This window comes from Salmo salar, chromosome 19 (genome assembly GCF_965601325.2).
Source record: "Salmo salar chromosome 19, fSalSal1, whole genome shotgun sequence".
Taxonomy (NCBI): domain Eukaryota; kingdom Metazoa; phylum Chordata; class Actinopteri; order Salmoniformes; family Salmonidae; genus Salmo; species Salmo salar.
In genome coordinates, this window is record NC_138309.1 from 91,181,660 (window position 1) to 91,209,600 (window position 27,941).

General features: G+C 48.8%; 1 protein-coding gene across 5 annotated transcripts in view; it reads right to left on the reverse strand.

Moving 5' to 3' along the window:
* Positions 1–3,699: 3,699 nt before the first annotated feature.
* Positions 3,700–27,941, reverse strand: part of nktr (natural killer cell triggering receptor) — a 95,748-nt gene continuing 71,506 nt past the window's right edge. For 3 of the 5 annotated variants that reach the window (XM_045702869.2, XM_045702872.2, XM_082966032.1), the window contains 5 exons: positions 26,830–26,981; positions 21,441–24,392; positions 20,949–21,092; positions 18,531–18,617; positions 3,700–6,804 (listed from right to left, as the gene is read on the reverse strand). In XM_045702869.2, coding sequence (XP_045558825.1) covers positions 6,741–6,804; positions 18,531–18,617; positions 20,949–21,092; positions 21,441–24,392; positions 26,830–26,981 — 3,399 coding nt within the window. In that variant the 3' untranslated portion in view covers positions 3,700–6,740. The remainder of the gene's footprint in view (positions 6,805–18,530; positions 18,618–20,948; positions 21,093–21,440; positions 24,393–26,829; positions 26,982–27,941) is intronic. The other 2 variants (XM_045702871.2, XM_045702870.2) reach the window with 2 other exon arrangements.

Below are 27,941 nucleotides of genomic sequence, written 5' to 3' on the forward strand. Positions count from 1 at the left end.
CCCACCTGTAGCACGCGCTCCAGCAGGTATATCTCACTGGTCACCCCTAAAGCCAATTCCTCCTTTGGTCGCCTCCCCTTCCAGTTCTCTGCTGCCAATGACTGGAACGAACTACAAAAATCTCTGAAACTGGAAACACTTATCTCCCTCACTAGCTTTAAGCACCAGCTGTCAGAGCAGCTCACAGACCACTGCACCTGTACATAGCCCATCTATAATTTAGCCCAAACAACTACCTCTTCCCCTACTGTATTTATTTAGCTCCTTTGCACCCCATTATTCCCTACTTTGTACTTTCTTCCACTGCAAATCTACCATTCCAGTGTTTTACTTGCTATATTGTATTTACTTTGCCACCATGGCCTTTTTTGCCTCTACCTCCCTTATCTCACCTCATTTGCTCACATATGTATACAGACGTATTTTTCTACTGTATTATTGACTGTATATTTGTTTTACTCCATGTGTAACTCTGTGTTGTTGTATGTGTCGAACTGCTTTGCTTTATCTTGGCCAGGTCGCAATTGTAAATGAGAACTTGTTCTCAACTTGCCTACCTGGTTAAATAAAGGTTAAATAAAAAATAAAATAAAACTATATATTTTGCAGTATTTTGCGGTGTAGCTATATGCTTCTCTCTGTGCTGCTGTGTAGCTATATGTTTCTCTCTATGCTGCTGTGTAACTATATGTTTCTCTCTATGCTGCTGTGTAGCTATATGTTTCTCTCTGTGCTGCTGTGTAACTAGATGTTTCTCACTGTGCTGCTGTGTAACTAGATGTTTCTCTCTGTGCTGCTGTGTAACTAGATGTTTCTCTCTGTGCTGCTGTGTAACTAGATGTTTCTCTCTATGCTGCTGTGTAACTAGATGTTTCTCTCTGTGCTGCTGTGTAACTAGATGTTTCTATGCTGCTGTGTAACTAGATGTTTCTGTCTGTGCTGCTGTGTAACTAGATGTTTCTGTCTATGCTGCTGTGTAACTAGATGTTTCTCTGTGTAAGTAGCTGTTGTAGTGGATGGGCTACGGGAACATGATTACCTTGTTGTAGTGGATGGGCTACGGGAACATGATTACCTTGTCGTAGTGGATGGGCTACGGGAACATGATTACCTTGTCGTAGTGGATGGGCTACGGGAACATGATTACCTTGTCGTAGTGGATGGGCTACGGGAACATGATTACCTTGTTGTAGTGGATGGGCTACGGGAACATGATTACCTTGTCGTAGTGGATGGGCTACGGGAACATGATTACCTTGTCGTAGTGGATGGGCTACGGGAACATGATTACCTTGTCGTAGTGGATGGGCTACGGGAACATGATTACCTTGTTGTAGTGGATGGGCTACGGGAACATGATTACCTTGTTGTAGTGGATGGGCTACGGGAACATGATTACCTTGTCGTAGTGGATGGGCTACGGGAACATGATTACCTTGTCGTAGTGGATGGGCTACGGGAACATGATTACCTTGTCGTAGTGGATGGGCTACGGGAACATGATTACCTTGTCGTAGTGGATGGGCTACGGGAACATGATTACCTTGCCGTAGTGGATGGGCTACGGGAACATGATTACCTTGTCGTAGTGGATGGGCTACGGGAACATGATTACCTTGTCGTAGTGGATGGGCTACGGGAACATGATTACCTTGTTGTAGTGGATGGGCTACGGGAACATGATTACCTTGTCGTAGTGGATGGGCTACGGGAACATGATTACCTTGTCGTAGTGGATGGGCTACGGGAACATGATTACCTTGTCGTAGTGGATGGGCTACGGGAACATGATTACCTTGTCGTAGTGGATGGGCTACGGGAACATGATTACCTTGTCGTAGTGGATGGGCTACGGGAACATGATTACCTTGTCGTAGTGGATGGGCTACGGGAACATGATTACCTTGTCGTAGTGGATGGGCTACGGGAACATGATTACCTTGTTGTAGTGGATGGGCTACGGGAACATGATTACCTTGTCGTAGTGGATGGGCTACGGGAACATGATTACCTTGTTGTAGTGGATGGGCTACGGGAACATGATTACCTTGTCGTAGTGGATGGGCTACGGGAACATGATTACCTTGTCGTAGTGGATGGGCTACGGGAACATGATTACCTTGTCGTAGTGGATGGGCTACAGGAACATGATTACCTTGTCGTAGTGGATGGGCTACGGGAACATGATTACCTTGTCGTAGTGGATGGGCTACGGGAACATGATTACCTTGTCGTAGTGGATGGGCTACGGGAACATGATTACCTTGTCGTAGTGGATGGGCTACGGGAACATGATTACCTTGTCGTAGTGGATGGGCTACGGGAACATGATTACCTTGTTGTAGTGGATGGGCTACGGGAACATGATTACCTTGTCGTAGTGGATGGGCTACGGGAACATGATTACCTTGTCGTAGTGGATGGGCTACGGGAACATGATTACCTTGTCGTAGTGGATGGGCTACGGGAACATGATTACCTTGTCGTAGTGGATGGGCTACGGGAACATGATTACCTTGTCGTAGTGGATGGGCTACGGGAACATGATTACCTTGTCGTAGTGGATGGGCTACGGGAACATGATTACCTTGTCGTAGTGGATGGGCTACGGGAACATGATTACCTTGTCGTAGTGGATGGGCTACGGGAACATGATTACCTTGTCGTAGTGGATGGGCTACGGGAACATGATTACCTTGTTGTAGTGGATGGGCTACGGGAACATGATTACCTTGTCGTAGTGGATGGGCTACGGGAACATGATTACCTTGTCGTAGTGGATGGGCTACGGGAACATGATTACCGCCGGTGGTGGGCTCGGCTGACCGCCGTAGTGGATGGGCTACGGGAACATGATTACCTTGTCGTAGTGGATGGGCTACGGGAACATGATTACCTTGTCGTAGTGGATGGGCTACGGGAACATGATTACCTTGTCGTAGTGGATGGGCTACGGGAACATGATTACCTTGTCGTAGTGGATGGGCTACGGGAACATGATTACCTTGTCGTAGTGGATGGGCTACGGGAACATGATTACCTTGCCGTAGTGGATGGGCTACGGGAACATGATTACCTTGCCGTAGTGGATGGGCTACGGGAACATGATTACCTTGTCGTAGTGGATGGGCTACAGGAACATGATTACCTTGCCGTAGTGGATGGGCTACAGGGAGTGGAATTAGACTCATACATTATTCTGTTGCTTCAAATTGCATCGACTAACAAAATGAATATTGGCTCTTTTAAATCAGCCTGAAGCACTTGTGTTCATCACGGTAGTCTGACTAAATATATCATTAGCCTGTGGTCTCTGGGCCATCAGAGGGGAACTATTCATTGTCACAGAAAAAAGATTCTCACTGACGGATCTCTGTTGGAATATTTACAAAAGGAGGTACATTGTGTGTATCTCGGAGATTACATGTAAATACAGGAGGGGGCTGGATATGGGTTAGGGTTAACCTAACCCAGGAGGGGGCTGGAGATGGGTTAGGGTTAACCTAACCCAGGAGGGGGCCAGAGATCAGAAAGTTGAAATGGCCCCTCAGAGAGCGATCCCAGCTGCCTGCTCTACAGTAGACCATAGTGAACCTGTAATTAGCACTGCGCCGACCAACGGTAAATAGCAGTGGGTGTCGGTCCTATCGCCTCTGACCATAGAACATTGTCCATACCAGAAAATCAACACCGAACAAATTTGAAAATGCAAAGCCTTACTTGAGTTTTAATGTTTGAATGCAGCCTTTTCAATGACCGCAGGATACAGACATCTCGTCAATGCATGTTGTACATTCATGAAACTATTGAGGCAAAATAACTGTTAGAACAATAAAAATATTCAGTGAAAAACTAAACAGGCATTTCTCTTCTGTAATCACTTACCTGGGTCAAAAATGGAAGAAAACCTGACCTGAACTTGACCAATAAGAAACTAATTTCCTTTGCAAAACGTTGGTATAGTTTGCTGCGGTATATACTATTGAGAATGATCCAGAACCAACCGGTACCACTACTAACCCAGGGTTCTCCCCAGGATTTCTTTAACAACGCCGCTGAATACGGCCAAGGGGGCAGTGCCCCCCTTTGGATTCAGAGATTTTTTGCGTTTTTGAACGTCACACTGTCATTTCCTGCAATCTAGAGCAAACAATTGTACTTTTATGACATGCAAAATAAAGAACAAACACCTCCTTCTAACCAGTATTAAATAACCGTAGGGCCCCTGTCCTGCCTTCTGTCTCACCCGGTCCAAGCAGCTTAAGGCATTGCTTTTCTTCGTTTACCCACATGATGTACGGTGACCACCGTTTAAATGCAAACTATCAAATACATTGATAATTCTCAAACAAAAACATTAGAACTTGTCTATCATAAACTCAACATTGGATCAGTTTCTTGCTTGATGTACATTCAGTTATTTCAGTGTATAAAATCAAAACTAAATAAAAATGAATAAAAAAAAAAAAAATTAAAACTGTTTGTTAGGAATAAACAAATATACAGTGCCTTCAGAAAGTATTCACAACCTTGACTTATTACACATTTTGTTGTGTTACATCCAGAATTTAAAATTGATTCAATTTAGATTTTGTCACTGTCCTACAAACAATATCCCATAATGTCAAAGTGGAATTATGTATTTAAAAAAAGAATAATTACAAATTAATTAAAAAATGAATAACTGAAATGTCTTCAGTCAATAAGTATTCAACCCCTTCCCTATGGCAAGCCTAAATAAGTTCAGGAGTAAACATTTGCTTAACAAGTCACATAATAAAGTTGCATGGACTCACTGTGTGCAATAATAGTGTTTAACATGATTTTTGAATGACTACCGCATCTCTGTACCCCCACACACACAATTATCTGTAAGGTCCCTCAGTCGAGCAGTGAATTTCAAACACAGATTCAACAACAAAAGACCAAGGAGGTTTTCCAATTCCTCGCAAAGAAGGGCACCTATTGGTAGATAGATTCTTTTTTAAAGCAGACATTGAATATCCCTTTGAGCATGTTGCAGTTATTAATTACACTTCGGATGGTGTATCAATACACCCAGTCACTACAAAGATACAGGCATCCTTCCTAACTCAGTTGCCAGAGAGGAAGGAAACTGCTCAGGGATTTTACAATGAGGCCCATGGTGACTTTAAAACAGTTACAGAGTTTAATGGCTGTGATAGAAAACTGAGGATGGATCAACAACCTTGTAGTTACTCCACAATAGAAACCTAAATGACAGAGTGAAAAGAAGGAAGCCTGTACAGAATAAAAATATTCCAAAACATGCATCCTGTTTGCAATAAGGCACTAAAGTAAAACTGTCAAAAATGTGGCATCTGTAAGAACTAGGAGTTTTTCAGGATAAAAAGAAACGCAATAGAGCTAAGCACAGACAACATCCTGGAATAAAACCTGGTTCAGTCTGCTTTCCACCAGACACTGGGACATGAAGCACAGACAACATCCTGGAATAAAACCTGGATCAGTCTGCTTTCCACCAGACACTGGGACATGAAGCACAGACAACATCCTGGAATAAAACCTGGATCAGTCTGCTTTCCACCAGACACTGAGACATGAAGCACAGACAACATCCTGGAGGAGAACCTGGTTCTGCTTTCCACCAGACACTGGGACATGAAGCACAGACAACATCCTGGAATAAAACCTGGATCAGTCTGCTTTCCACCAGACACTGGGACATGAAGCACAGACAACATCCTGGAATAAAACCTGGATCAGTCTACTTTCCACCAGAGATTAATTCACCTCTCAGCAGGACAATAACCTAAAACATAAGGCCAAATATACACTACAGTCACTTACCAAGAAGACATTGAATGTTCCTGAGTGGCTTAGTTATATATGGCAAGACTTGAAAATTGTCAACAACCAACTGGACAGAGCTTGAAGAATTTTTGAAAGAATAATGTGCAAATGTTGTACAATCCTAGTGTGCAAATCTCTTAGAGACTTACCCAGAAACACTCACAGCTTTAATCGCTACCAGGGATGTGAATACTTACATAAAGGAGATATTTCTGTATTTAACTTTCAATAAATTAGCAAGAAAGTCTAAAAACATGTTTTCACTTTGTCATTAGAGGGTTTTGTGTGCAGATGTGTGAGAGAAAATATATAATTAATCAATTTTGAATTCAGGTTCTAACAAAATGTGGAATAAGTCAAGGGGTATGAATGCTTTCTGATATCCACACAAATGACATACAGGTCATTACTTTTCCCTCTATATAACAAGTAACCAAATAAGTTCCCAATAGAAGATGAGAGAACAAAAGAAGGCGTGTATAGTAGCCTGGTCACAGATCTGTTCGTATTTTAGTCCAGTTCGGTATGACAATGAGTAGCTGGTCGCAGATCTGTTCGTATTTTAGTCCAGTTCGGTATGACAATGAGTAGCCTGGTCGCAGATCTGTTCGTATTTTAGTCCAGTTCGGTACGACACTGAGTGACAGGGAGTAGGCATGATAGCTGTATAGACCCACAGGAATCACTAGGACAGAGACAGATTCATGAACCAGATCAGCCCACATGAATCATCAGGACATCAGGACAGAAACAGACTCATCAATCATCAGGACCAAGACACGCATGAATCATCAGGAGAGAAACAGACTCATGAGTCATCAGGACAGAAACAGACTCATGAATCATCAGGACAGAAACAGACTCATGAATCATCAGGACAGAGACGGTAACAGACATGATCCATATCAACTGTATCTTCCACTGTGACTCCAGTGTCGTGAGGAGCTGCGACTAGAGGAGTGGTAGGACCTGCAGAGGGACAGACATATGAATGAGGGAAAACAGTGAAAATATAAATAAATATTTCACTTTAGTCTTGCTAAGTGGATGGTTAAGACTCTTAAAAATGTTTTTAAGGACTCCCGGGTGGCGCAGTGGTCTAAGGCACTGCATCGCCTTAGACCACCAGAGACTCTGGGTTCGAGTCCAGGCTCTGTCGCAGCCGGCCGCGACCGGGAGGCCCATGGGACTGCGCACAATTGGCCCAGCGTCGTCCGGGTTAGGGAGGGTTTGGTCGGCAGGGATGTTCTTGTCTTATCGCGCACTAGCGACTCCTGTGGTGGGCCGGGCTCAGTGCACGCTGACCAGGTCGCCAGGTGTACGGGGTTTCCTCCGACACATTGGTGCGGCTGGCCTCCGGGTTGGATGGGCACTGTGTTAAAAAGCAGTGTGGCTTTGTTGGGTTGTGTTTCGGAGGACGCATGGCGGACGCATGGCTCTCGACCTTCGCCTCTCCCGAGGCCGTACGGGATGTTGTAGCGATGAGACCAGACTGTAACTACCAATTGGACACCACGAAATGGGGGAGAGAGTGAAGAATATACCTGTCAGGGAGTCCTGCAGGGGAGAGTCTGAGAATATACCTGTCAGGGGGTGAGAATATACCTGTCAGGGTGAGAATATACCTGTCAGGGGGTGAGAATATACCTGTCAGGGGGTGAGAATATACCTGTCAGGGGGTGAGAATATACCTGTCAGGTGGGGGGGTGAGAATATACCTGTCAGGGGGTGAGAATATACCTGTCAGGGGGTGAGAATATACCTGTCAGGGGGTGAGAATATACCTGTCAGGGGGTGAGAATATACCTGTCAGGGGGTGAGAATATACCTGTCAGGGGGTGAGAATATACCTGTCAGGTGGGGGGGTGAGAATATACCTGTCAGGGGGTGAGAATATACCTGTCAGGTGGGGGGTGAGAATATACCTGTCAGGGGGTGAGAATATACCTGTCAGGGGGTGAGAATATACCTGTCAGGGGGTGAGAATATACCTGTCAGGGGGTGAGAATATACCTGTCAGGGGGTGAGAATATACCTGTCAGGTGGGGGGGTGAGAATATACCTGTCAGGTGGGGGTGAGAATATACCTGTCAGGGGGTGAGAATATACCTGTCAGGGGGTGAGAATATACCTGTCAGGTGGGGGGGTGAGAATATACCTGTCAGGTGGGGGGTGAGAATATACCTGTCAGGGGGTGGGGGGGTTGAGAATATACCTGTCAGGTGGGGGGTGAGAATATACCTGTCAGGTGGGGGGGTGAGAATATACCTGTCAGGTGGGGGGGTGAGAATATACCTGTCAGGTGGGGGGGTGAGAATATACCTGTCAGGTGGGGGGGTGAGAATATACCTGTCAGGTGGGGGGGTGAGAATATACCTGTCAGGTGGGGGGGTGAGAATATACCTGTCAGGTGGGGGGGTGAGAATATACCTGTCAGGTGGGGGGTGAGAATATACCTGTCAGGGGGTGAGAATATACCTGTCAGTGTGTGTGAGGGGGGGAATATACCTGTCAGTGTGTGGGGGGGGAGAATATACCTGTCAGTGTGTGAGGGGGGGAGAATATACCTGTCAGTGTGTGTGAGGGGGGGAATATACCTGTCTGTGTGTGTGAGGGGGGGGAATATACCTGTCTGTGTGTGTGAGGGGGGGAATATACCTGTCTGTGTGTGTGAGGGGGGGGGGAGAATATACCTGTCTGTGTGTGTGAGGGGGGGGGAATATACCTGTCTGTGTGTGTGAGGGGGGGGAATATACCTGTCTGTGTGTGTGAGGGGGGGGGAATATACCTGTCTGTGTGTGTGAGGGGGGGAATATACCTGTCTGTGTGTGAGGGGGGGAAATATACCTGTCTGTGTGTGAGGGGGGGGGGATATACCTGTCTGTGTGTGTGAGGGGGGGAATATACCTGTCTGTGTGTGTGAGGGGGGGGAATATACCTGTCTGTGTGTGTGAGGGGGGGAATATACCTGTCTGTGTGTGTGAGGGGGGGGGGAATATACCTGTCTGTGTGTGTGAGGGGGGGGGGAATATACCTGTCTGTGTGTGTGAGGGGGGGGGAATATACCTGTCTGTGTGTGAGGGGGGGGAATATACCTGTCTGTGTGTGAGGGGGGAATATACCTGTCTGTGTGTGTGAGGGGGGGAATATACCTGTCTGTGTGTGTGAGGGGGGGAATATACCTGTCTGTGTGTGTGAGGGGGGGGGGAATATACCTGTCTGTGTGTGTGAGGGGGGGGAATATACCTGTCTGTGTGTGTGAGGGGGGGGGGAATATACCTGTCTGTGTGTGTGAGGGGGGGGAATATACCTGTCTGTGTGTGTGAGGGGGGGAATATACCTGTCTGTGTGTGTGAGGGGGGGAATATACCTGTCTGTGTGTGTGGGGGGGGGAATATACCTGTCTGTGTGTGTGAGGGGGGGAATATACCTGTCTGTGTGTGTGAGGGGGGGAATATACCTGTCTGTGTGTGTGAGGGGGGGAATATACCTGTCTGTGTGTGTGAGGGGGGGAATATACCTGTCTGTGTGTGTGTGTGAGGGGGGGAATATACCTGTCTGTGTGTGTGTGTGGGGGGGGGGATATACCTGTCTGTGTGTGTGTGTGGGGGGGGATATACCTGTCTGTGTGTGTGGGGGGGGGAATATACCTGTCTGTGTGTGTGAGGGGGGGAATATACCTGTCTGTGTGTGTGAGGGGGGGAATATACCTGTCTGTGTGTGTGAGGGGGGGAATATACCTGTCTGTGTGTGTGAGGGGGGGAATATGCCTGTCTGTGTGTGTGAGGGGGGGGGAATATACCTGTCTGTGTGTGTGAGGGGGGGGGAATATACCTGTCTGTGTGTGTGAGGGGGGGGAATATACCTGTCTGTGTGTGTGAGGGGGGGAAATATACCTGTCTGTGTGTGTGAGGGGGGGAAATATACCTGTCTGTGTGTGTGAGGGGGGGAAATATACCTGTCTGTGTGTGTGAGGGGGGGGAAATATACCTGTGTGTGTGTGAGGAGGGGGGGAATATACCTGTCTGTGTGTGTGAGGGGGGGGGAATATACCTGTCTGTGTGTGTGAGGGGGGGGAATATACCTGTGTGTGTGTGTGAGGGGGGGGAATATACCTGTGTGTGTGTGTGAGGGGGGGGGAATATACCTGTCTGTGTGTGTGAGGGGGGGGAATATACCTGTCTGTGTGTGTGAGGGGGGGAATATACCTGTCTGTGTGTGTGAGGGGGGGAATATACCTGTCTGTGTGTGTGAGGGGGGGAATATACCTGTCTGTGTGTGTGTGGGGGGGAATATACCTGTCTGTGTGTGTGTGGGGGGGAATATACCTGTCTGTGTGTGTGTGGGGGGGAATATACCTGTCTGTGTGTGTGAGGGGGGAATATACCTGTCTGTGTGTGTGTGGGGGGGAATATACCTGGCTGTGTGTGTGTGGGGGGGAATATACTTGTCTGTGTGTGAGGGGAGAATATACCTGTCTGTGTGTGTGTGAGGGGGGGGGGGGGGGGGGAGAATATACCTGTCTGTGTGTGAGGGGGGGAATATACCTGTCTGTGTGTGAGGGGGGGAATATACCTGTCTGTGTGTGTGAGGGGGGAATATACCTGTCTGTGTGTGTGAGGGGGGAAAATACCTGTCTGTGTGTGTGAGGGGGGAATATACCTGTCTGTGTGTGTGAGGGGGGGGGGAATATACCTGTCTGTGTGTGTGAGGGGGGGGGGGAATATACCTGTCTGTGTGTGTGAGGGGGGGGAATATACCTGTCTGTGTGTGTGAGGGGGGGAATATACCTGTCTGTGTGTGTGAGGCGGGGGAATATACCTGTCTGTGTGTGTGAGGGGGGGAATATACCTGTCTGTGTGTGTGAGGGGGGAATATACCTGTCTGTGTGTGTGAGGGGGTATATACCTGTCTGTGTGTGAGGGGGGGAATATACCTGTCTGTGTGTGTGAGGGGGGGAATATACCTGTCTGTGTGTGAGGTGGGGGGAATATACCTGTCTGTGTGTGTGAGGGGGGGGGGGAATATACCTGTCTGTGTGTGTGAGGGGGGGGGGAATATACCTGTCTGTGTGTGTGAGGGGGGAGGGGGGGAATATACCTGTGTGTGTGTGAGGGGGGGGGAATATACCTGTCTGTGTGTGTGAGGGGGGGAATATACCTGTCTGTGTGTGTGAGGGGGGGAATATACCTGTCTGTGTGTGTGAGGCGGGGAATATACCTGTCTGTGTGTGTGAGGCGGGGAATATACCTGTCTGTGTGTGTGAGGGGGGGAATATACCTGTCTGTGTGTGTGAGGGGGGGGAATATACCTGTCTGTGTGTGTGAGGGGGAATATACCTGTCTGTGTGTGTGAGGGGGGGAATATACCTGTCTGTGTGTGTGAGGGGGGGAATATACCTGTCTGTGTGTGTGAGGGGGGGAATATACCTGTCTGTGTGTGTGAGGGGGGGGAATATACCTGTCTGTGTGTGTGAGGGGGGGAATATACCTGTCTGTGTGTGTGTGTGGGGGGGGGAATATACCTGTCTGTGTGTGTGTGTGGGGGGGGAATATACCTGTCTGTGTGTGTGTGTGGGGGGGGATATACCTGTCTGTGTGTGTGGGAGGGGGGAATATACCTGTCTGTGTGTGTGAGGGGGGGAATATACCTGTCTGTGTGTGTGAGGGGGGGAATATACCTGTCTGTGTGTGTGAGGGGGGGAATATACCTGTCTGTGTGTGTGAGGGGGGGAATATGCCTGTCTGTCTGTGTGAGGGGGGGGAATATACCTGTCTGTGTGTGAGGGGGGGGGGAATATACCTGTCTGTGTGTGTGAGGGGGGGAAATATACCTGTCTGTGTGTGTGAGGGGGGGAATATACCTGTCTGTGTGTGTGAGGGGGGGAATATACCTGTCTGTGTGTGTGAGGGGGGGGAATATACCTGTCTGTGTGTGTGAGGGGGGGAATATACCTGTCTGTGTGTGTGAGGGGGGGAATATACCTGTCGTGTGTGTGAGGGGGGGGAATATACCTGTCTGTGTGTGTGAGGGGGGGAATATACCTGTCTGTGTGTGTGGGGGGGGGAATATACCTGTCTGTGTGTGTGGGGGAATATACCTGTCTGTGTGTGTGAGGGGGGGGAATATACCTGTCTGTGTGTGTGAGGGGGGAATATACCTGTCTGTGTGTGTGAGGGGGGGAATATACCTGTCTGTGTGTGTGAGGGGGGGAATATACCTGTCTGTGTGTGAGGGGGGAGAATATACCTGTCTGTGTGTGAGGGGGGGGAGGGAATATACCTGTCTGTGTGTGAGGGGGGGGGGGGGGGGGGGAATATACCTGTCTGTGTATGGGGGGGGGGGGGAATATACCTGTCTGTGTGTGGGGGGGGGGGGAATATACCTGTCTGTGTGTGAGGGGGGGAATATACCTGTCTGTGTGTGAGGGGGGGAATATACCTGTCTGTGTGTGAGGGGGGGGAATATACCTGTCTGTGTGTGAGGGGGGGGGAATATACCTGTCTGTGTGTGAGGGGGGGGGGAATATACCTGTCTGTGTGTGTGGGGGGGGGGGAATATACCTGTCTGTGTGTGAGAGGGGGGGGGAATATACCTGTCTGTGTGTGTGAGGGGGGGGGGAATATACCTGTCTGTGTGTGTGGGGGGGGGGAAATATACCTGTCTGTGTGTGAGGGGGGGGGGGTAATATACCTCTCTGTGTGTGTGAGGGGGGGAATATACCTGTCTGTGTGTGAGGGGGGGGGGGGAATATACCTGTCTGTGTGTGTGGGGGGGGGGAAATATACCTGTCTGTGTGTGTGAGGGGGGGGGGAATATACCTGTCTGTGTGTGTGAGGGGGGGAATATACCTGTCTGTGTGTGAGGGGGGGAATATACCTGTCTGTGTGTGAGGGGGGGAAAATACCTGTCTGTGTGTGAGGGGGGGAATATACCTGTCTGTGTGTGAGGGGGGGGGGTAATATACCTGTCTGTGTGTGTGGGGGGGGGGGAATATACCTGTCTGTGTGTGTGAGGGGGGGAATATACCTGTCTGTGTGTGTGAGGGGGGGAATATACCTGTCTGTGTGTGTGAGGGGGGGGAATATACCTGTCTGTGTGTGTGGGGGGGGGAATATACCTGTCTGTGTGTGTGGGGGGGGGAATATACCTGTCTGTGTGTGTGGGGGGGAATATACCTGTCTGTGTGTGTGGGGGGGGGGGAATATACCTGTCTGTGTGTGTGAGGGGGGGGGAATATACCTGTCTGTGTGTGTGGGGGGGAATATACCTGTCTGTGTGTGTGAGGGGGGGAATATACCTGTCTGTGTGTGTGTGAGGGGGGGGGGGGGAAATATACCTGTCTGTGTGTGTGAGGGGGGGGAATATACCTGTCTGTGTGTGAGGGGGGGAAAATACCTGTCTGTGTGTGAGGGGGGGAAAATACCTGTCTGTGTGTGAGGGGGGGAATATACCTGTCTGTGTGTGAGGGGGGGGGTAATATACCTGTCTGTGTGTGTGGGGGGGGGGGAATATACCTGTCTGTGTGTGTGAGGGGGGGAATATACCTGTCTGTGTGTGTGAGGGGGGGAATATACCTGTCTGTGTGTGTGAGGGGGGGGGAATATACCTGTCTGTGTGTGTGGGGGGGGGAATATACCTGTCTGTGTGTGTGGGGGGGGGGAATATACCTGTCTGTGTGTGTGGGGGGGAATATACCTGTCTGTGTGTGTGAGGGGGGGGGAATATACCTGTCTGTGTGTGTGAGGGGGGGGGGAATATACCTGTCTGTGTGTGTGGGGGGGAATATACCTGTCTGTGTGTGTGAGGGGGGGAATATACCTGTCTGTGTGTGTGAGGGGGGGAATATACCTGTCTGTGTGTGTGAGGGGGGGGGGGGGGAAATATACCTGTCTGTGTGTGTGAGGGGGGGGAATATACCTGTCTGTGTGTGTGTGAGGGGGGAATATACCTGTCTGTGTGTGTGTGGGGGGGGGGCAATATACCTGTCTGTGTGTGTGGGGGGGGGGTAATATACCTGTCTGTGTGTGTGTGAGGGGGGAATATACCTGTCTGTGTGTGTGTGAGGGGGGAATATACCTGTCTGTGTGTGTGTGAGGGGGGGGGGGGGGAATATACCTGTCTGTGTGTGTGAGGGGGGGGAATATACCTGTCTGTGTGTGTGTGAGGGGGGAATATACCTGTCTGTGTGTGTGAGGGGGGGGGGAATATACCTGTCTGTGTGTGTGAGGGGGGAATATACCTGTCTGTGTGTGTGAGGGGGGGGGAATATACCTGTCTGTGTGTGTGGGGGGGGGGATATACCTGTCTGTGTGTGTGGGGGGGGGAATATACCTGTCTGTGTGTGTGGGGTGGGGGGGAATATACCTGTCTGTGTGTGTGGGGGGGGGGGGGAATATACCTGTCTGTGTGTGTGAGGGGGGGAATATACCTGTCTGTGTGTGTGAGGGGGGGAATATACCTGTCTGTGTGTGTGGGGGGGGGGAATATACCTGTCTGTGTGTGTGAGGGGGGGGAATATACCTGTCTGTGTGTGTGGGGGGGGGAATATACCTGTCTGTGTGTGTGTGGGGGGGGAATATACCTGTCTGTGTGTGTGAGGGGGGGGGAATATACCTGTCTGTGTGTGTGGGGGGGAATATACCTGTCTGTGTGTGTGAGGGGGGGGAATATACCTGTCTGTGTGTGTGGGGGGGAATATACCTGTCTGTGTGTGTGAGGGGGGGGAATATACCTGTCTGTGTGTGTGAGGGGGGGAATATACCTGTCTGTGTGTGTGTGAGGGGGGGGGGGGGGGAAATATACCTGTCTGTGTGTGTGAGGGGGGGGAATATACCTGTCTGTGTGTGTGTGAGGGGGGAATATACCTGTCTGTGTGTGTGTGGGGGGGGAATATACCTGTCTGTGTATGGGGGGGGGGGGGGGAATATACCTGTCTGTGTGTGGGGGGGGGGAATATACCTGTCTGTGTGTGAGGGGGGGAATATACCTGTCTGTGTGTGAGGGGGGGAATATACCTGTCTGTGTGTGAGGGGGGGAAATATACCTGTCTGTGTGTGAGGAAGGGGGAATATACCTGTCTGTGTGTGAGGGGGGGGGTAATATACCTGTCTGTGTGTGTGGGGGGGGGGGGGAATATACCTGTCTGTGTGTGAGGGGGGGGGGGAATATACCTGTCTGTGTGTGTGAGGGGGGGGAATATACCTGTCTGTGTGTGTGGGGGGGGGGGGAATATACCTGTCTGTGTGTGAGGGGGGGGGGTAATATACCTCTCTGTGTGTGTGAGGGGGGGAATATACCTGTCTGTGTGTGAGGGGGGGGGAATATACCTGTCTGTGTGTGTGGGGGGGGGGGGAAATATACCTGTCTGTGTGTGTGAGGGGGGGGGAATATACCTGTCTGTGTGTGTGAGGGGGGGGGAATATACCTGTCTGTGTGTGAGGGGGGGAATATACCTGTCTGTGTGTGAGGGGGGGAATATACCTGTCTGTGTGTGTGAGGGGGGGAATATACCTGTCTGTGTGTGTGGGGGAATATACCTGTCTGTGTGTGAGGGGGGGGGGGGTAATATACCTGTCTGTGTGTGTGGGGGGGGGGGGAATATACCTGTCTGTGTGTGTGAGGGGGGGAATATACCTGTCTGTGTGTGTGAGGGGGGGAATATACCTGTCTGTGTGTGTGGGGGGGGGAATATACCTGTCTGTGTGTGTGAGGGGGGGGGAATATACCTGTCTGTGTGTGTGGGGGGGGGAATATACCTGTCTGTGTGTGTGGGGGGGGGGAATATACCTGTCTGTGTGTGTGAGGGGGGGGGAATATACCTGTCTGTGTGTGTGGGGGGGAATATACCTGTCTGTGTGTGTGAGGGGGGGGGAATATACCTGTCTGTGTGTGTGGGGGGGAATATACCTGTCTGTGTGTGTGGGGGGGAATATACCTGTCTGTGTGTGTGTGAGGGGGGGGGGGGGGGGAAATATACCTGTCTGTGTGTGTGAGGGGGGGGAATATACCTGTCTGTGTGTGTGTGAGGGGGGAATATACCTGTCTGTGTGTGAGGGGGGGGGAATATACCTGTCTGTGTGTGTGAGGGGGGAATATACCTGTCTGTGTGTGTGAGGGGGGGGGAATATACCTGTCTGTGTGTGTGGGGGGGGGATATACCTGTCTGTGTGTGTGGGGGGGGGAATATACCTGTCTGTGTGTGTGTGAGGGAATATACCTGTCTGTGTGTGTGGGGGGGGGGAATATACCTGTCTGTGTGTGTGGGGGGGGGAATATACCTGTCTGTGTGTGTGGGGGGGGGGGGAAATATACCTGTCTGTGTGTGTGGGGGGGAATATACCTGTCTGTGTGTGGGGGGGGGGGAATATACCTGTCTGTGTGTGAGGGGGGGGAATATACCTGTCTGTGTGTGAGGGGGGGGGAATATACCTGTCTGTGTGTGAGGGGGGGGAATATACCTGTCTGTGTGTGTGGGGGGGAATATACCTGTCTGTGTGTGTGAGGGGGGGGGAATATACCTGTCTGTGTGTGTGTGAGGGAATATACCTGTCTGTGTGTGTGAGGGGGGGGGGAATATACCTGTCTGTGTGTGTGAGGGGGGGGAATATACCTGTCTGTGTGTGTGAGGGGGGGGGAATATACCTGTCTGTGTGTGTGAGGGGGGGGGAATATACCTGTCTGTGTGTGTGAGGGGGGGGGGAATATACCTGTCTGTGTGTGTGAGGGGGGGGAATATACCTGTCTGTGTGTGTGAGGGGGGGGGAATATACCTGTCTGTGTGTGTGAGGGGGGGGAATATACCTGTCTGTGTGTGTGAGGGGGGGGGAATATACCTGTCTGTGTGTGTGAGGGGGGGGGAATATACCTGTCTGTGTGTGTGTGAGGGGGGGGGGAATATACCTGTCTGTGTGTGTGAGGGGGGGGGAATATACCTGTCTGTGTGTGTGAGGGGGGGGAATATACCTGTCTGTGTGTGTGGGGGGGGGGAATATACCTGTCTGTGTGTGTGAGGGGGGGGGAATATACCTGTCTGTGTGTGTGAGGGGGGGGAATATACCTGTCTGTGTGTGTGAGGGGGGGGGGAATATACCTGTCTGTGTGTGTGAGGGGGGGGGAATATACCTGTCTGTGTGTGTGTGGGGGAATATACCTGTCTGTGTGTGTGAGGGGGGGGGAATATACCTGTCTGTGTGTGTGAGGGGGGGGAATATACCTGTCTGTGTGTGTGAGGGGGGGGGAATATACCTGTCTGTGTGTGTGAGGGGGGGGGAATATACCTGTCTGTGTGTGTGAGGGGGGGGGGAATATACCTGTCTGTGTGTGTGAGGGGGGGGAATATACCTGTCTGTGTGTGTGAGGGGGGGGGGAATATACCTGTCTGTGTGTGTGAGGGGGGGGAATATACCTGTCTGTGTGTGTGAGGGGGGGGGAATATACCTGTCTGTGTGTGTGAGGGGGGGGAATATACCTGTCTGTGTGTGTGTGAGGGGGGGGGGAATATACCTGTCTGTGTGTGTGAGGGGGGGGGAATATACCTGTCTGTGTGTGTGAGGGGGGGGAATATACCTGTCTGTGTGTGAGGGGGGGGGGAATATACCTGTCTGTGTGTGAGGGGGGGAATATACCTGTCTGTGTGTGTGTGAGGGGGGGGGAATATACCTGTCTGTGTGTGTGTGAGGGGGGGGGAATATACCTGTCTGTGTGTGTGAGGGGGGGGGAATATACCTGTCTGTGTGTGTGAGGGGGGGGGAATATACCTGTCTGTGTGTGAGGGGGGGGAATATACCTGTCTGTGTGTGTGTGAGGGGGGGGAATATACCTGTCTGTGTGTGTGTGAGGGGGGGGAATATACCTGTCTGTGTGTGAGGGGGGGAATATACCTGTCTGTGTGTGTGTGTGAGGGGGGAATATACCTGTCTGTGTGTGTGAGGGGGGGGGAATATACCTGTCTGTGTGTGTGAGGGGGGGAATATACCTGTCTGTGTGTGTGAGGGGGGGGGAATATACCTGTCTGTGTGTGTGAGGGGGGGAATATACCTGTCTGTGTGTGTGTGAGGGGGGGGAATATACCTGTCTGTGTGTGTGAGGGGGGGGGAATATACCTGTCTGTGTGTGTGAGGGGGGGGGAATATACCTGTCTGTGTGTGTGAGGGGGGGGGAATATACCTGTCTGTGTGTGTGAGGGGGGGGAATATACCTGTCTGTGTGTGTGAGGGGGGGGGAATATACCTGTCTGTGTGTGTGAGGGGGGGGGAATATACCTGTCTGTGTGTGTGAGGGGGGGGAATATACCTGTCTGTGTGTGTGAGGGGGGAATATACCTGTCTGTGTGTGTGAGGGGGGGGAATATACCTGTCTGTGTCTGTGTGTGAGGGAATATACCTGTCTGTGTGTGTGAGGGGGGGGGAATATACCTGTCTGTGTGTGTGAGGGGGGGGAATATACCTGTCTGTGTGTGTGAGGGGGGAATATACCTGTCTGTGTGTGTGAGGGGGGGGAATATACCTGTCTGTGTGTGTGAGGGGGGAATATACCTGTCTGTGTGTGTGAGGGGGGGGAATATACCTGTCTGTGTCTGTGTGTGAGGGAATATACCTGTCTGTGTGTGTGTGAGGGGGGGGGAATATACCTGTCTGTGTGTGTGAGGGGGGGGGAATATACCTGTCTGTGTGTGTGAGGGGGGGGGAATATACCTGGAGCTCCTGTAGCTATCACGCCTTCTCCCACGTCTCCTGCTGGAGCTGCGACTCCGACTGGAATAAGTGTCATAGGAGTCGGACCTGTGTTAAGATAGACAAAGGACTGTTCACTGAAGTATTACAAAGTATTCAGACTTCATCCAAATACACACTGCATTTGGAAAGTATTAAGAACCCTTGACTGTTTCCACACTGTTACATTAATGCCTTGTTCTAAAATTGATTAAATATTTGTTTTCCCCTCAATCTACCCACAATACCCAAACAATGACAAAGCAAAAAGAGTTAGGCATTTTTGCAAATGTATTAAAAATAAAAAAACAGATAGATTTTCACATCAGTTTTCAGACCCTTCGCTATGAGACTCGAAATTGAGCTCAGGTGCATCCTGTTTCCATTGATCACCCTTGAGATGTTTCTACAACTTGATTGGAGTCCACCTGTGGTAAATTCAATTGATTGGACATGGTTTGGAAAGACACACCTGTCTATATAAGGTCCCACAGTTGACTGTGCATGTCAGAGCAAAAACCAAGCCCTGAGGTCGAAGGAATTGTCCATGGAGCTCAGAGACAGGATTGTGTTGAGGCACAGATCTGGGGAAGGGCACCAAAAAGTTTCTGCAGCACAGGAAGGTCCCCAAGAACACAGTGGCCTCCATAATTCTTAAATGGAAGAAATTTGGAACCACCAAGACTCTTCCTAGAGCTGGCCGCCCAGCTAAACTGAGTCATCAGAGGAGAAGGGCCTTGGTCAGGGAGGTGACCAAGAACGCAATGGTTACTGGCAGAGCTCTAGAGTTCCTCTGTGGAGATGGGAGAACCTTCTAGAAGGGCAACCATCTCTGCAGCACTCCACCAATCAGGCCTTTATGGTAGATTGGCCAGACGGAAGCCACTCCTCAGTAAAAGGCACGACAGTCCGCTTGGAGTTGTCCAAAAGGCACCTAAAGGACTCTCAGACAATGAGAAACAAGATTCTCTGGTCTGATGAAACCAAGATTGAACACTTTGGCCTGAATGCCAAGCATCACGTCTGGAGGAAACCTGGCACCATCCCTACGGTGAAGCATGGTGGTGGCAGAATCATGCTGTGGGGATGTTTTTCAGCGGCAGGGACTGGGAGACTAGTCAGGATCGAAGGAAAGATGAACAGAGCAAGGTACAGAGAGATCCTTGATGAAAACCTCCTCCAGAGCGCTCAGGGCCTCAGACTGGGGCGAAGGTTCACCTTCCAACAGGACAACAACCATAAGCACACAGCCAAGACAACGCAGGAGTGGCTTCGGGACAAGTCTCTGAATGTCCTTGAGTGGCCCAGCCAGAGCCCGGACTTGAACCAGATCGAACATCTCTGGAGAGACCTGAAAATAGCTGTGCAGCGACGTTCCTCGTCCAACCTGACAGAGCTTGAGAGGATCTGCAGAGAAGAATGGAAGAAACTCCCCAAATACAGGTGTGCCAAGCTTGTAGCGTCAAACCCAAGAAGACTCGAGGCTGTAATCACTGCCAAAAGTGCTTCACCAAAGTACTGAGTAAAGGGTCTGAATACTTATGTAAATGTGATATTTCAGTTTTTGAATTTTTTTATAAATGTTGCTTTGTCATTGTGGGGTATTGGGTGTAGATTGATGACGAAAAACCCCCAATTTAAATCAATTTTAAAATAAGACTTAATATAACAAAATGGGGGAAAAGTCAAAGGGTCTGAATACTTTCCGAATGTACTGTAGCTGGTGTTTACCCACAAACCCCAAACATGTATATTTGGATTGTTGATTGACATGATGCACATGTAGAGAAAACATGGAGACATGACTGAGGAGGACAGATGGACAGGTCTAGACGGTCTACATTGAGGAGGACAGATGGACAGGTCTAGACGGTCTACATTGAGGAGGACAGATGGACAGGTCTAGATGGTCTACATTGAGGAAGACAGATGGACAGGTCTAGATGGTCTACATTGAGGAGGACAGATGAACAGGTCTAGATGGTCTACATTGAGGAGGACAGATGGACAGGTCTAGACGGTCTACATTGAGGAGGACAGATGGACAGGTCTAGACGGTCTACATTGAGGAGGACAGATGGACAGGTCTAGATGGTCTACATTGAGGAGGACAGATGGACAGGTCTAGATGGTCTACATTGAGGAGGACAGATGGACAGGTCTAGATGGTCTACATTGAGGAGGACAGATGGACAGGTCTAGATGGTCTACATTGAGGAGGACAGATGGACAGGTCTAGATGGTCTACATTGAGGAGGACAGATGGACAGGTCTAGATGGTCTACATTGAGGAGGACAGATGGACAGGTCTAGAAGGTCTACATTGAGGAGGACAGATGGACAGGTCTAGATGGTCTACATTGAGGAGGACAGATGGACAGGTCTACATGTCTAGTCTACCTGGATCTCCTGCGTCGATCATAGGAACGGCTTCTGGAATTACTTCTACTATAGGTCCGACTATGACTGTTGTAGCTGCGGTAGGTGATGCTGCGGGACCGGGAGCGCCGTCTGGGATACCTCCTCCTGCTCCTGCTCCGACTCCTAGGAGAAGAGTTCCAGATTAAATCAGATTATTTCTGTCCCGTCCATATCAGACCTGTAGATCATAAAACCTGGATATGTTGCATAAATTACCTTTATATTACACAAACCAGACATTACCTGGCTACATATCAAAATAACATCAATCATTTCAGTCAGTCAGTCAACCAGCCAGTCAGTCTGTCTGCCAGCCAGCCGGCCACCCAACCAGTCAGTCGGTCAGCCAACCAGCCATTAAACCACTCAGTCAGTAAACCCCCCAGTTAGTCAGCCAGTAAGTAAGCAAGCCAGTAAGTAAGCAAGCCAGTAAGTAAACAAGCCAGTAAATAAGCAAGCCAGTAAGCAAACCTGGAGGAGAAGCTGGAGGAGCGCGATCTATTCCTGGAGCGGCTGGAGGAGGGGGATCTTCCTCTGGACCGGGACCTGTGGGAGTGGCTAGACCCCGACCGGGACCTCCTGCTGCCCCGCTCCTCCTCCGTGGCCCCTCCCCCGGCTCCAGCTGCAGACTGAGACCTCTCCTCACTGGAACTGCTGTCCTGGTTCCTGGGCCTCTGGTTCAGTCTGGCCGTCTTCCGTACCTCGTCGAACAGCGACCCCGGACGCACCCGGCTCTGGCTCTTGATCTGGATGCTGACTCCCCCCTGGGTCCTCCCACCTTGGCTCTGGGTCCTGCTGCCCTGGGGCCTGATGCCTTCCTGGGGCTGGGTCCGGGACCCACTGTGCTCCGGGAGTCTGGTGGGGAGCAGACGAGCCATGGAGGAGGGGTTTGGGTTCAGGGCTTGCAGAGCAGCCATCCCCTTTAGAGGCTTCCATTTGGGGTCGACAGGAGGACCAGCGGCTCTGCCTGCTGCAGTTTCCTGCTGCTCCCCACTAGCTAGCATCACAGCTGGCAGAGAGGCTGTACACTGTGGATCTTTAACAGGTGAGAGAAACACGTCTCCCGTCTTTAAGGAGCGACTCAGAGGAGACAGTGTTTTCAGACTGATATCTGGTGGCTGTTGGCCAGGAAGGCCTGGTGGCTCGGTAGTGGGGTCAGGGAGGTCATGTTCTGGGGTGCAGATCTCCATATCGTCTACCATCTCTGGCTGATCCATCTTTGGCAGGTTAGCAGTGAGGTCCTGAGGTTTTGTGTGTTTTGGGTTTGAGTTGGCAGTTGGTTTAGCTTTCAGTTCTTTGGTCATCTCTGCTGCATCTTCCACGCTGTGAGGCGTTGGCTGTACTGAACTGTTTCTGTTGGATGAAGCAGGACTTCTCTCCTTGTCCTCCTTTTCCAGACGTGGGGATTTGCCAGGTCTTCCCCTGACAGCTCTCTGAGGACTATCTTTTACAGCAGCATGTTTTTGCTCCAGTCGTTTCTCTTTCTGGGACTCATCCTCCTCCTCTTCCTCTCCAAACTCCATTGGCGGCTGCCAGTGGAAAGTCTCCTTCAGCTTCTGGTGTTTCCTCTTGGACCGCTTCGACTTGACCTTTGACCTGTGGGAGCCAGACTTGGCAGAGCTCCTCCTCTTGCGTTTGTGTTTACGTTTGTTCTTCTTCCTGCTCTTGTGTCTCTCTGCCTCGGGGCCCTTCTCAGGGCTCCCCTCCAATGGGGTGGCATTATGTACAGGTGCAGGAAGCAGCAACACAGAGGTTCCAGGGGCTTTGTTCATCTTGCTGTGTGATCGTACATGGTGTTCGTGTTCTGACTCTGAGCTGGCCTCGCCCTCCTCCTTCTCTGACAGGAAGACCTTGGGCTCGGTGGTGGCCATCTTGGGCAGCACCTTCTCAGAGTCGCTCTCAGAGTCCCACCCAGCGAGAGCTGCTAGTCTCTGGTCAGGAATCTCTGCTGAGCTAACATCAGGCTTCTGGTTGTTCACCAGGCTGGTCTTTCTGCCTAGTTTATCCCCGTCACTGTCCCACTCTGACCTACTGCTGGGTTCCTCCAAGGACTTTTGGTTTGGTTTCAGACTTTTTGCTTCCGTTTCCTGACGACGTAAGTCTTCTGATAAGGTGCCAAAGAGCTTCGGTCCCTTGGAGCCATTCTGCCTGGGCCCAGGACTGTGTTCGCTGGCTGTTCCGTCCTCAGAGTCAGATGAAAACATGTTGATCTGGGAGTCAGGCGCTTTGAGGTACTTATCCAGGTTCTTGATCCGCTTCAGAGAGCTGTAGTACTGCTTCCAACCCTTGTCTATAGTCTTGTCTAAGGTCTTGTCTAAGGTCTTGTCTAAGGTCTTGTCTAAGGTCTTGTCTAAGCCTCTCCTGTGAGAGTCATAGGAGTCTGACCTGCTGTAGGAGGAGGATCTGCTGTAGTAGTGATCTGGTGACCGTATCCTGGACCGGGAGTGACTCCTGGAGTGACTGTGAGACCGGCTGTAGGACCTGCTCCTGTAGGAGCCGCTGGGTGATCGTCTCTGGTGTCTGTGGCTCTTAGAGCCACGGCTCTTTTCCAGGTGGGAGTTCTCTGGGTGGTTCTCAGATGTACTGGGGGCTGTGGGGCCTATGGGGGACAGGCAGGCTGGGGTCGTCTTGGTCTTGACCTCCTGGACTCGGACGTAGGAGGGTTTCCATGGTTTCTGGCCGGGCTTCCAGCGTGAGGGAGGGGGGCTGTCACTCATGGGTATGACAGGGGCGTTCTCAGGGGCTGGGGTGGCAGGGAGGGCTGTGGCTTTGGTCTCTACACCCTTCACTGCCCCTTTGGTTGAGGCGTCTGGCTTTAGCCTGCTGACGTCAGCCATCTTGCGCTTCTTGGAGGATCTGGTTGATTTTCTCCTCCTGAGCCGGGACAAAGACCTGGACCTGGATCTGTACCGGGATCTGGATCGAGACCTGGATGTGGACCTTGACATGGATAGAGACCTGCTTCTGGAGTGAGACAAACTCCTGGACTGGGAGTAAGACATAGACCTGCCCCTGGATCTGGAGCGGCTAGGTGTGTAGGAACTGGAGTCTCTGGATGAAGGGGAGGAGTGACGCCGCTTGCCCGACCCGGAGCACTGCTTCCTGGGGGAGCGTCGGTGGGCGGAGGGGGTCCGGGACACGGAGAGGGACCTTCTCTCAATATCACCAGGATTTGACTCCTGACCCTCTCGGACGGGCGACTGTTTGGGCTCTTTGCTCTTGGTGGACTCCTTCTTTTGTCTCTTGGCATGTTTGCGTTTCTTGGCCTTCTTGCGCTTGGCTTTCTTCTTCTCCTTCCTGTGTGGGCGGGGCTGGCTGGAGCGGTCAGAGCTGTGGCCTGAGGAGCACTCCGGGGACTGGGACCATGGGGAGTCACTCCTGCTGCGGTCTCCCTCCCATCTGCTGGAACAACGGTCATTCAATCTGTTAAGTCAAGATCCCACCCTCAGAGAGAACAGTCGAACAGACCTCAAGGTTTCAAACAATACGACATGTAGCTGGATCAGTGGATAGCATTGATAATGCTTAAGTTGTCACACAGAGTAGCTATGTATAGGCCTACAGTGTAGTTAGAGTAGCTATGTATAGGCCTACAGTGTAGTTATAGTAGCTAGGTATATATATATATATATATACACATAGTAGTTATAGTAGCTAGGTATATATATATACACATAGTAGTTATAGTAGCTAGGTATAGGCCTACAGTGTAGTTATAGTAGCTAGGTATAGGCCTACAGTGTAGTTATAGTAGCTAGGTATAGGCCTACAGTGTAGTTATAGTAGCTATGTATAGGCCTACAGTGTAGTTATAGTAGCTAGGTATAGGCCTACAGTGTAGTTATAGTAGCTAGGTATAGGCCTACAGTGTAGTTATAGTAGCTAGGTATAGGCCTACAGTGTAGTTATAGTAGCTAGGTATAGGCCTACAGTGTAGTTATAGTAGCTAGGTATATATATATATACACACATAGTAGTTATAGTAGCTAGGTATTATACATAGTAGTTATAGTAGCTAGGTATTATATATACATAGTAGTCATAGTAGCTAGGTATTATATATAGTAGTTATAGTAGCTAGGTATTATATATACATAGTGGTTATAGTAGCTAGGTATTATATATACATAGTAGTTATAGTAGCTAGGTATTATATATACATAGTAGTTATAGTAGCTAGGTATTATATACACATAGTAGTTATAGTAGCTAGGTATTATATATACATAGTAGTTATAGTAGCTAGGTATTATATATACATAGTAGTTATAGTAGCTAGGTATTATATATACATAGTAGTTATAGTAGCTAGGTATTATATATACATAGTAGTTATAGTAGCTAGGTATTATATATACATAGTAGTTATAGTAGCTAGGTATTATATATACATAGTAGTTATAGTAGCTAGGTATTATATATTGTAGTTATAGTAGCTAGGTATTATACATAGTAGTTATAGTAGCTAGGTATTATATATACATAGTAGTTATAGTAGCTAGGTATTATATATAGTAGTTATAGTAGCTAGGTATTATACATAGTAGTTATAGTAGCTAGGTATTATATACACATAGTAGTTATAGTAGCTAGGTATATATATATATATATATATATATATATACACATAGTAGTTATAGTAGCTAGGTATTTTATATATATATATATATAATACATAGTTACTATAACTACTATATATATATATATATATATATATATATATATATATATATATATATATATATATATATATATATATATATATATATATATATATAGTAGTTATAGTAGCTATGTATTACATATAGTAGCTATGTATTCATTCAGTTGTACAACTGACTAGGTATTCCACTTTCCCTATTAAACCGGAATTTCCGGACTATTGAGCACACCTGAATATAAGCCGCACCCACTGAATTTAAAAAAATATATTATTTTGAACATAAATAAGCTGCAGGTGTCTACCGGTACATTGAAACAAATTAACTTTACACAGGCTTTAATGAAACACGGCTTGTAACAAAAATAAATATGCTTTAACAAAACACGGCTTGTAACAAAAAATAAAAAATTTGCAGTAATCTTTAGTTGTCTTTTTGCACTGAGTCAATTCCTCACGCTGCTGTTTCCAACGTCTTATCATCGACTCATTAAGACCAAGCTCCCGTGCAGCAGCTCTATTTCCTTTTCCAACAGCCAGATCAATCGCCTTCAACTTGAAAGCTGCATTATATGCATTTCTTCGTGTCTTTGCCATGATGAGGGTGACAAAATGACTACGGTAATCAGAATGATGGGAAGTTTGAGAGCGCTCGATTTAATCTAAACAGTAAACAAAAAAGGTTTTGACCTTAAAACCCGTTCGGCAATTTCATTGGTCTAATGAAAGCTTCATGCCGCCCAAAAACTGAGCACGTCACAGAATGTGTTTTTTTGGAGAAAAAAAAATTGAAAGCGGGAAAAATCCATATATTAGCCGCGTCATTGTTTAAGCCGCGAGGTTCAAAGCCTGGGGAAAAAGTTGTGGCTTATAATCCGGAATTTACGGTATATTTATACATACAGTACCAGTCCAAAGTTTGGACATGCCTACTCATTCAAGAGTTTGCCTTTTTACTATTTTCTACATTGTAGAATAATAGTGAAGACATGAAAACTATGAAATAACACATATGGAATTTACATTTACGTCATTTATCCAGAGCGACTTACGAATCATGTAGAAACCAACAAAACAAACCGTTTTAAACACATGGTTTTAGTGGAGCTGGGAGTCTCCTATTGTATTGTGACACTTTAATGGTCAGGGCCATATGGTGCAGTTCCACTATGTATTGTATACAGTGAAACAGTGGTGTACTTGTCTCCTCGGCTCCATCTCTCTACGCTGGGTGGCTGGTAGGTCTTGGTTCTCTGCATTTCCTCCTTCCAGTGGGGCGGAGTCTCGCTGCTTCCTTGTCCCTCCTCCTCTGAAGCCGAGCGCGACTTAGAGCACGTCGGGGTGTGGTACCTCTGCAGAGAGAACAGAACAGGAAACTAACCAGACTGACCTACAGCACACTGGTATTCTGCACATGTCACTTCCTCCCCTGATAGTCTAGTCCAGTTTCTTCACAGAGCTCCCAAAGGGCTGGTTACCTGATGTCCATTAAGCCAACATTGAATGGTTGCTTTAGTGGGGAATTAAAATAATCTAACACTGCAAAATGAGAGCTAGGCAGTTATACCAGAAATATAGGCAAAGACCACGGACAGAGAGACGTTTGCTTCTCTTCCATTAAAACAGATTCCTCAGGACATTTAGCAACATCTTGCTGTCTCTGTACCGTTCATCTTATGTCCTTTAACAGGTTGTGTCTTTGTGCAGAGTCCTGATTCAGTCACATTGGGGCTTTAGAGAGACTTCAGACTGGAGAATGTACCATTGGTATAATATGGTAGTAGTTATATTATGTACCATTGGTATAGTATGGTAGTAGTTATATTATGTACCATTGGTATAATATGGTAGTAGTTATATTATGTACCATTGGTATAGTATGGTAGTAGTTATATTATGTACCATTGGTATAGTATGGTAGTAGTTATATTATGTACCATTGGTATAGTATGGTAGTAGTTATAATATGTACCATTGGTATAGTATGGTAGTAGTTATAATATGTACCATTGGTATAGTATGGTAGTAGTTATAATATTGTGTACCATTGGTATAGTATGGTAGTAGTTATATTGTGTACCATAGGTATATAGTATGGTAGTAGTTATATTGTGTACCATAGGTATAGTATGGTAGTAGTTACAATATGTACCATTGGTATAGTATGGTAGTAGTTATATTATGTACCATTGGTATAGTATGGTAGTAGTTATATTGTGTACCATAGGTATAGTATGGTAGTAGTTACAATATGTACAATTGGTATAGTATGGTAGTAGTTATAATAGGATAATGTACCATTGGTATAGTAT